Below are 9731 nucleotides of genomic sequence, written 5' to 3'. Positions count from 1 at the left end.
TTTCTAGGTCTTGTAGCATTTTATGTTGTTTGGCAGGTCCGGGCTGGGGATTCGAACCTACCACCTTAGGTGTACGTGGCTGGCGCCTTAGCCGGTTGAGCTATAGGCGCCGAGCCAGGGATGTTAATCTTGAGGGGGAAATGTTGGTTCGGTTTTAGATTCTGAGTAGGAAGGCTGGTGAACAGAGGCGACAAGGGAAGTATAATACCTTGGAATATTAGCAGCGCAGAATTTCACTTCTGTTCTTCCCTTTATCAAAGATTACTAACCCACCTAATCCCGTGCAGTTGTTCTGAGGGTGTTACAAAGGCAGGACTTATGTGTGGTTGGACTTGATGGTTACAAGAGAGTTGCCACTCAACCAGCTGATAAACAGGCGCGGTCTCAAACACCACCCCACCCTAACACTGCAGCCCTAAATGCAGGGCTAACTACCGGCTGGTAGGAAGCCTCCAGGTGCCGCCTCCAGCCAGCACTTTCTGACTGGCAAAGATACCCTTATTAAAAATTTTTAAAGTCACTACTGTATATGTACTTTTCTAAGATATTTAAAGGGTACAAACAATATTCTCAGAATTTAAAGCTGAAAATAATCTCAGACACCATCTACTCAGTGATTTACCCATTTCTAACTGTCGAAAATTTCTTCAAATGAAATCATTAGACTTGGGGCAGGGAACGGAAAGGCCATTCAGCTCATTCCCGGAGAGCACGGAGACATCCCCAGACCTCAGTGTGTGCAAATCCTAATCTAATACAACCTTATTACTTTTTTAAGTTTAATTTTTATTAAATCGTAACTATATACATTTATGGGGTACAATGTGATGATTTGACATACCATGTGGAATGCTTAAATCAGACTGATTAACCATCACCTCATTTATTTTTTGTGGTAACACATTTATAATTCACTCTCATTTGTTCTGAAATGTACCCTTGCATTGTGCACATTAGGTGAGATCCTCCTGGGAGGGGGGGAGGGTTTCAAGAATATAAGTAACATACACTCACTCTAAAAGATAGAAAAGAGCAAAGGAAGGAGAAATAAATTGAAATCCAAGAAATTAATCACTTTCAACGTAGTAAAAGACTATCCTTTCAGACACTGCCCCTTGCATCTACATTCACACAGATGTTTTATTTATGTAGTGTTTTTCTGACTTGTCATAAATATATTCTATTTTTTTATTCTCTATACATGTACATGTGTTTATTTGATTTCCACTATTTTGCCTTCACAAAATTAAAGAGGCTTAAAATTTAGTAACAATAACAATGTTTAAGATAAGGACTAGAAACAAAAACCTCATAAAGAATGAAGATAAATACAATCGGAGAAGTAATCAGATGATTGCTGCACCAAAATACTGAGCAATAATAATAATAATGCAAGGAAAGTAACATTCACATTGTCAGATAAAAGTATGCCTATCATAGAATGCTTTGACTCTGAGGTTCAGTATGGAGTCATCAGTTAACTTTTTTTTTTAAGTCTCAAAAAATAGACAATATTTTTATAAATAAAAACAGAAGATAATTTCAAAAAACAGGTCATGCTAAATCTTATAGATAATAGAAAAAGAAGAAATACTTCAAAATCATTCTACTTCATCTGGATATACCTGATATTAAAATTGGAAAAAATATATTATTATAAATGGAAATTACAAACATATTTCACTTATAAGTGAGGATGCCACATATTAACAACATATTAACAAGCTGAATTAAAAATTATTGTTCAAATAACATACTTTGGTCAAAATTAAATCCAATTTATGTGAAAAATTAGTCACTATTTTCTTTTTTTTTCTTTCCCTCATCCCTCCCTCCTCCTCTGTTCTCCCCTTCCCCTACCCCCACCACATCATTAACTGTCATTAATTGTCCTCATATCAAAGTTGAATACACAGGATTCGTGCATCTCCATTCCTGTGATGCTTCACTAAGAATAATGTGTTCCACGTCCATCCAGGTTAATACAAATGCTGCAAAATCTCCATTTTTTATTCCATGGTATACATATACCACAGCCTGCCAATCCATTCCTGGGTTGAGGGGCATTTAGGTTATTTCCACATTTTAGCAATTGTAAATTGAGCTGCGATAAACAGTCTGGTACAAGTGTCTTTATAATAAAAGGTTTTTTTCCTTCTGGATACCCAGTAATGGGACTGCAGGATCAAACAGGAGGTCTAGGTTGAGTTCCTTGAGGTTTCTCCATACTTCCTTCCAAAAAGGTTGTATTAGTTTACAGTCCCATCAGCAATATAAAAGTGTTCCTTTCTCTCCACATCCACACCAGTATCTGCAATTTTGAGATTTTGTGATATAGGCCATTCTCGCTGGGGTTAGATGGTATCTCAGGCTGGTTTTAATTTGCATTTCTCTAATAATTAGGGATGATGAGCATTTTCTCATATGTTTGCTAGTCTATCTTCTTTGGGGAAGGTTCTGTTCATCTCTCTTCCCCACTGATGTAAGGGATTGTTGGCTTTTTTCATGTGCATTAAGTTCTCTACAGATCCTAGTTATTAAGCTTCTGTCAGATTCAAAATATGCAAATATCCTTTTCCATTGGGTAGGTATGTAGTTTTATGTAAACGGACAAAACTATAGAAGCTATTCAAAACCATGTTTTCAACCTAATAAAAATCATGACTTATTTTGGGGCCAATGAAATTGAAAAGGGGATAGAGAATCCCGAAAAAAATGCTTAAATAATCCTTATTTCTGTAAGGAGCACCCTATAGCTGCTGGGCAGTGAGTAAACTGCAGTTAATGCCCCGGCACCTGTGTTCACAGCACTGCATTCCCAATGGTCCTATGGAAGACTATAACTGTGCCACACAGACAGGCCGGTAGTTATCGTGTTTCTTCACTAGCCAAGCTTCAATTCCCCCATCCTAAAACTTACAATATTTACAGTCTACCACACAATTAACCCCCAAACAGATTTTTCAAATGTCTTTCACTTATTTTCATATCAGGTCTACACCAGCCAACAAATATCTTTCTTAAACAGTTAATACTCTGGGGAGTTAGTGTGTAATCAGTAGTTTCATTGTGCAAAGATAACAATGTTCCAAGATGGACAGTGGGGATGGTTAACAACAGCGTGTGAATATATTTAATGGCACTGAACTATCCACTGAAAAATGGTACATTATGTTAGGCGCATTTCATCACATTTTGGAAAAAAGTTACTATTCAATTAATAGTTTAAGAAAATTAAGACAGAGCTTGGCCCAGGCTCAAACTCCAAGAGTACCTCACAAACAGGTACTCACTGATTATCTCAGTGGTAGGTATTTAAATGTCTATTATTTTATTTCCAGTACTTTCCTGTATATGTATTTCATAACTTAAGTTTTAAGTTAAAATTCACATACTTACTTGAAAATAACTTTTATCACTTAATATTTACTGGGCAAACAATATACTAGTATATAATGCACTTGTTTTTCCTCCTTTCCAGGAATCTATATCTAAAAGAATGAATTCCAATTTAGTTTTCTGCTCTCGAGATACAAGACCAAGCACCTCAGTAATGCAGCCAGCCTTGTAGACCAATGTATACCCAGGGCCTGGCTTCCGGCTGGCAGGCACTCAGTGTCTACTGAAGAACACCTAGAAAAACAGTGAGCACAGACCATGCTATCTTTCCTTGTGAGAATAAGTCCCCTGGAAAAAAATGTAATATCTCCCTATTCTTCCCAATGTTTTTGCTTTTTTAGAAAGTGTTTTGCTCTATGACCCAGACAAGTCTCAAGCAATCCTCCTGCCTGCCTAAGTCTCCCCAACTGGTGGGACTGCAGGCGTGAGACACACACACAGCCTCTTCCCAAACATTTAATAAAGCTTCTCTTACACATCAAACATACTCGCAAGGATCACCAAGGACAAAGAGGACACAGAAAGGGGCCTTTCAGTCAGGAGACCGGACCTTTTTACCGTCAGTATTTTATAATAGTATTTTATAATACAATTAAGATATTATTTTGTGTTGCAAACATTTCTACTTATTACTTCAATAAGTCAATAAATAAAGTTTTTCTGAATTCAAAGAGCTTGTTCTTGAACAATTAAAAAATAAACAAATACAAAGTTTAAAAGACAGAAAACCCACATTCCAATACAGTAAGTATTTGGAAGCATCCAAGGAGTCTACTTAAGACCAATTGATTCCTTTTCAGGTCTTCAATGAGTGATGGGCTTTTTCAAATGCAACTAGAAACCCTGAGCAGTAGTTTGCCAAGAACCAGATGTGTGTCATCTAAGTTATCACTTCATCCTGGGTTACTATTTACCATCAGTATGTCTTTGGGAAGTGACAAAATAATTCACAAGTTATGTTAGTCTAAATTAAATATGCAAATTGAACTAATACATACACTGAGCAATATAGGCAAAAACCAACTTTTACTTTAAAAAGAACTGCTACAGAACACTCAAATTCTTTTTCCTCACTCCGTCATCCTGGTTAAAAGTACAGTAGTGTCATCACAGCTCACTGCAACCTTCAACTCTTCAGCTCAAGCAATCCTTCTGCCTCAACCTCCAGAGTAGTTGGGACAACACCACACCTGGCTAACTTTTTCTATTTTTGGTAGAGACCGGGGTCTCTCACTCTTGTTCAGGCTGGTCACAAACTCCTGAGCTCAAGTGATCCACTCACCTCAGCTTCCCAGAGTGCTAGGATTACAGGCATGAGCCACAGTGCCCAACCAGAAAACTCAAATTCTTGAAAAAAACAACTTACACATACTTGCTCTTCTTCCATTTTATAGATTTTATGAGAAACTACTTGAGGCCAAATACAAATCTGCCAGTGTGCACGTATGACAACAATCTATTAATATGACTTTGCCCAGACAAAGCATCCCAGGTGCTCCAATTATATTATTATTACATTATTATTATGTTTGGAGATAAATATCCCCAATTATAACATTTATAAGACTGTGCCCTCAATATAAACTTCCCTTCACTGTCTACTTACATAATTTCAGGCAAGTGAAAAAGGTCTCCTAAATTTACCACTGACAAAGTTCAACAGATGTCCCAATGAAGCGGTGATGATTAATCAAGATAATAGCCTGAGGCTGCTAAAGCAACGTCAGCTGACAAGGAGCACTGTGACTAGCTCCTATGGTATGATCAAAACTTTTCTCTCAGTGGGTAGGGCACCAGCCCCATATACTGAGGGTCGTGGGTTCAAGGCCAGCTCCGGCCAAACTGCAACAAAAAAAGTAGTCAGGCGTTGTGGTGGGCGCCTGTAGTCCCAGCTACTCAGGAGGCTGAGGCAAGAGAATCGCCTAAGCCCAAGAGCTGGAGGTTGCTGTGAGCTGTGACACTACAGAACTCTACTGAAGGCAATAAAATGAGACTCTGTCTCTGAAAAACTCTGCCCTATTTCCTTCAAAGCAAAAAGTGCTGTGGATAATCATCCTATTTACCTCTTTATTATCTAAAATAAATATTGGCTGTCAGCTGCCTTAGGGCAGGGGCCTGCACTGTCTCCTTCACCATAGTAGTCCCCAGGCCTAGGATAGCACCTAGTTCACTACAGGCACTCAGTATTTATTCAGTGTATGAACATAAAAACTAGGCGATATACAATTCATTTGTTTTTGAGCTTAAAAAGTACACACATATTGATGCCTCACTACACATATTATACATTCTTATATATGTTAATATAGAAACAAAACCAAAAAATCTTAATACAAGCTGCAGGTGAGTAAAAAGCTACTGCTTAGGCTACAGTTTATTGGTTTAGATTAGGGTATTGATATTAGAGATGGTTAAAAGTAAATATAAGTATTTATCAAACAAAAAGTATTCAAACATCTCTGAGATCAAACCTAGAAGAGATGGGTTTTGTTAGTTTGCAATCAGTCACAAGGCTTCTTCCAAATCTGTTTTCAATGTTACCATCTTTACATTTTTAAAAATTGTTTTACTGTTCTAAAAATGGCTGCCAGAAAAATGTGAACTTCATTTTTAATTACCATAAGACCTTGGTATTACATATAAATGAAATGTGAGATTTTCAAGAATCTCAAACCCATTTCACTGAGTTAGTAATTTTAACAAAAACTCTTTTTTCTCCATGTATTTGGTATCTAATTTTCATTGTTAAATAAAAAGTGCCCCCAAAACAACACAAAAGCTCTGAAGTTTCTCACTCTAGATAGTCATCCCAACAAATCCTTTGGAGGACCCCCCTCCTGAATCCCAGGGAGGGCATTTTACTCACTTGTTGCCACGTGAGCTTCAGCCTTTCATACTGTTCCTTGCCATCTGCTGAGCAATCAGAACAAGTAAATCTAAAAAAATTATCACCCTTAAGGTAACTGAGCTGTTCCCTCAGCTGACCTAGAAGAAAAACAAAAAGTCACATCATAGGTATCCAAAGCAGACGTAACCCAAAGATTTAAATAGTTTATCAACAACATTTTCCAAATTTTCCAAGTTTCCCATGGGTTTTTTTTTTTTTTCAGCCAACCCACAGAGCTGGCCTGTGGTGTGGGAGTAGAGAAAGATTTTTGGCCTCCTAGCACCAAGTGCACACTCACTAGCATCTATGGTTTCTTAACTTTTAGGAGGAAGGTACCAGAAAAGCAGGTACTATTGCTCTAAACTGGCTTTTCCAACTGTCACATTCCTGACTCCCACAAGCAGGTCTCTTCACAAGTTCTTTCAAATATGTCCACCACCTGCCACAGGCTAGGCTAGAAAGAGGAATACAACTTACTGTCTTTTTTTTTTTTTTTGAGACAGAGCCTCAAGCTGTTGCCCTGGTAGAATGCTATGGAGTCACAGCTCACAGCAACCTCAAACTCCTGGGCTCAAGCGATTCTCTTGCCTCAGCCTCCCGAGTAGCTGGGACTACAGGCACAACCACAAAACCTGGCTTTTTTTTTTGTTGTAGTTGTCAGTGTTTGGCAGGCCCCAGTCGGATTCAAACGCGCCTGTTCTGGTGTTCATGGCTGGCACCTTAGCTGCTTGAGCTACAGGCACCACCAGTAAACATAAGTATTTATCAAACAAATGTCTATTTCAAGATAGATATGGTGCCTGCTCTCACAGTCTTAGGAGAAAGTAGGTAATCACAACAGCACAGAGACTCCTCATCCTCACTTTGCATCAGAATCAGCCAAGGACACTAGATGAAATCAATCTGCTAAGCGAGGCCTAGGCCTCTGCATTTTTTTAAAGTTGCCCAGGCGATGCTGATGCTCCAGGATGCATGAAAACCACAGGAATAAGATGTGTACCACAGGGCAGCATGGGGTCACATCAAAGGGGTGCCCAATCTATACTAGGAAGATGGGGGCCAGATTCGAAATCGGCCAAGTGAAGAGGGGGTGCCTGTGGATATGGGGGAGGGCATGGAAACTATAGAGATGCACATTCCAGCGAGGAAACAAAAATGTGCTATAGCATTAAGGATAAGAATTACTTGGGGAGAATAAAGTTTACCGAAACTGCAAAGTTGTCTGTATGGGGACAGAAGAGGCTAAGTTAGCAGGGCCTGACCACAAAGGTAGGTCTGTCAGTCTGTCATTTATCCTGCTAGGACAAAGGAAAAGACACGAGATGTTCAGGCAGAACCCAGAACTAACAAGCAGAAAGAGCTCAGAAGCAAAACCAGCTAATAAGCAGTAAATTCTAGGTTTTTGTCCTCTGTGAAAATGTTATTATTAATTTGAATAGGTGAACCAAGATTTCCACATATCAGAAAATGACCTATGTCACAATACCATAAATTTCTCTTAGTTACAAAATCTATTACACAAAGCATTCCTCAGATACTTATGTCTTTTCTAATCTCTTGCCTAATGGAAAAATCCCTGCTTCAGTATGAATCCTATAACGGCTGGAAAGCCATGCTCCTCAAGAGCCAGAAAGCTATCAGCTGAAAATATCAAGAGTAAGGTGACCAGGATGCCTGTATGTACATTTCCCTTACAGCTCCTGGAAAAGCACAAACACCTTCAATTTGCTAATTCTGATCTCACTCCATGTAAGTTAAATATTAACAGAGTCATTTTTATGAACTTGAACATTAATTCTACATTAATATGGCCCCAAATCTATAATGCAATTGTATTAGAAAAAATGTGGCTAACCCAAGATTTCCAATTTTCCTATTTTTACTGGGTTACTATCAAGAATGTTAATTTAGGGACGGGGAGAGAGTGCAGCAGTTTCCCACCCAAGGGGAACAATGCACCAGCATACGGCACATTTCCTGACTGAAGGAAACAACTACGACTCAGACTCTACAAATGCAAACAGAATAATGTAATCATGTATCGTATTAATCTGAAATTTTAAAAATATTTTTTAAATGTTAATTTAACAATATGATAGAGGTTGACATTTTTATTAGTACAATGTGTCTCTGTTTTGTACAAATTTATAGTTGATCAACTAAATAATAAATATTTAAGTCTACTTTACATTCAAGTTTCTTTCACAGGTTTGAAAAACAAACCTTCACACAGGAATTGACAAATAAAAGGAACTGGGAAGCTCCTTACTGGTTGGTATCCATTTTTGGCACTTGTCACAGAAGTAAGACAGCTGGTCCTCCATCCACGACACATCTCCTTCATCGCTGTTCAGGGAATCCCCACTCTGGTCATGAGATAAGTCCACTGATGCCTGATCCTCCGATTCAACAATCAGGAGCGTCTCTCCCTCCACTTCACCCTCCTCCAGCCCTTCCGAGGTAGATGTTCTCGTGGCTTCATCGTCATGTCGACTTATCAAACTACTCAGGTGGATGTTACTCTCCATCCCTGCCTTCTCACAGGTTCAGAAGTGCTTTTCAAAAATCCTAATTCGCTCTGGACACTAAACTTAAAGGGGCTTCTACCAGGCTCTCACAGACAGAAGCTCCTCAGAAGAGCATCTGCCCACACATCTTTATTCAGATGTCAGGGACATAAAAAGATCATACTTTAGAATGTATCATCAACTGTCCTTTATTTGATCATTTTAAAGGACAATGACATAAAAAAGATTAGGACATCACTAAGCTATTCTCCATCAACACACACACCCAGTGTTGTTTGTCCCACTGATCCTCCACATTCAAGTCATGTTTCTTGAGAACCTTTTGCCAATAACATCTTCTCTCTTTCTGCTTCTAGTTGCCCAGTCAAAATAATCTGCTCTTCCAAAAGACGAATGTTTTCTTTTTTCCGGTTTTGCCTCTCAATGTCTCTGATCACTCCCTCACGAAGCCTCTAAAAACATAAGGAACAGATTTCAGTTACACCCAGAACAGGTGGTTCTCATCCTTGTGCCATTCAAATCCAAATAACAGTATTACCAAAATACACTTAAAACTTTCAGATTCCAAATACCCAATTACTATTTTAACTTTTTATACAAATGTAAAATGTACCGAAATGTAACAAAGAAGCAATGAGACAATTTGGTAGTGTACTGTTATTACTAGAATGACTTCTCACCATATTTTAAGACATTCTTGAACATTTAGTACAGAAAACTTAATGAGAACTAGCAAAAAAAAATAAAAGCTGCCACTACAAAGTTCAATTGACAGACACTTTAAAAACTTGACAAGGCAGCTCGGCGCCTGTGGCTCAAGTGGCTAAGGCGCCAGCCACGTCCACCTAAGATAGCGGGTTCGAATCCAGCCCGGGCCCACCAAACGACAATGACGGCTGCAACCAAAAAAATACCCC

General features: G+C 38.6%; 1 protein-coding gene across 2 annotated transcripts in view; it reads right to left on the bottom strand.

The window, feature by feature from the left end:
* Nucleotides 1-6165: 6165 nt before the first annotated feature.
* Nucleotides 6166-9731, bottom strand: part of PET117 (PET117 homolog) — a 7707-nt gene continuing 4141 nt past the window's right edge. Inside the window, exons 1-2 of one of the 2 annotated variants that reach the window (XM_023507820.1) lie at nt 8556-9098; nt 6166-6384 (exon numbers count right to left, since the gene is read on the bottom strand). In XM_023507820.1, coding sequence (XP_023363588.1) covers nt 6191-6384; nt 8556-8814 — 453 coding nt within the window. In that variant the 5' untranslated portion in view covers nt 8815-9098 and the 3' untranslated portion in view covers nt 6166-6190. Of the gene's footprint in view, nt 6385-8555; nt 9267-9731 lie in introns of those variants that run through there. The other variant, XM_012812420.2, reaches the window with a different exon arrangement.

The sequence above is a fragment of the Otolemur garnettii genome, unplaced genomic scaffold, assembly GCF_000181295.1.
Source record: "Otolemur garnettii isolate 467f Iridium unplaced genomic scaffold, OtoGar3 scaffold00208, whole genome shotgun sequence".
Classification (NCBI taxonomy): domain Eukaryota; kingdom Metazoa; phylum Chordata; class Mammalia; order Primates; family Galagidae; genus Otolemur; species Otolemur garnettii.
This window is presented reverse-complemented; position numbering and strand designations above follow the sequence as displayed.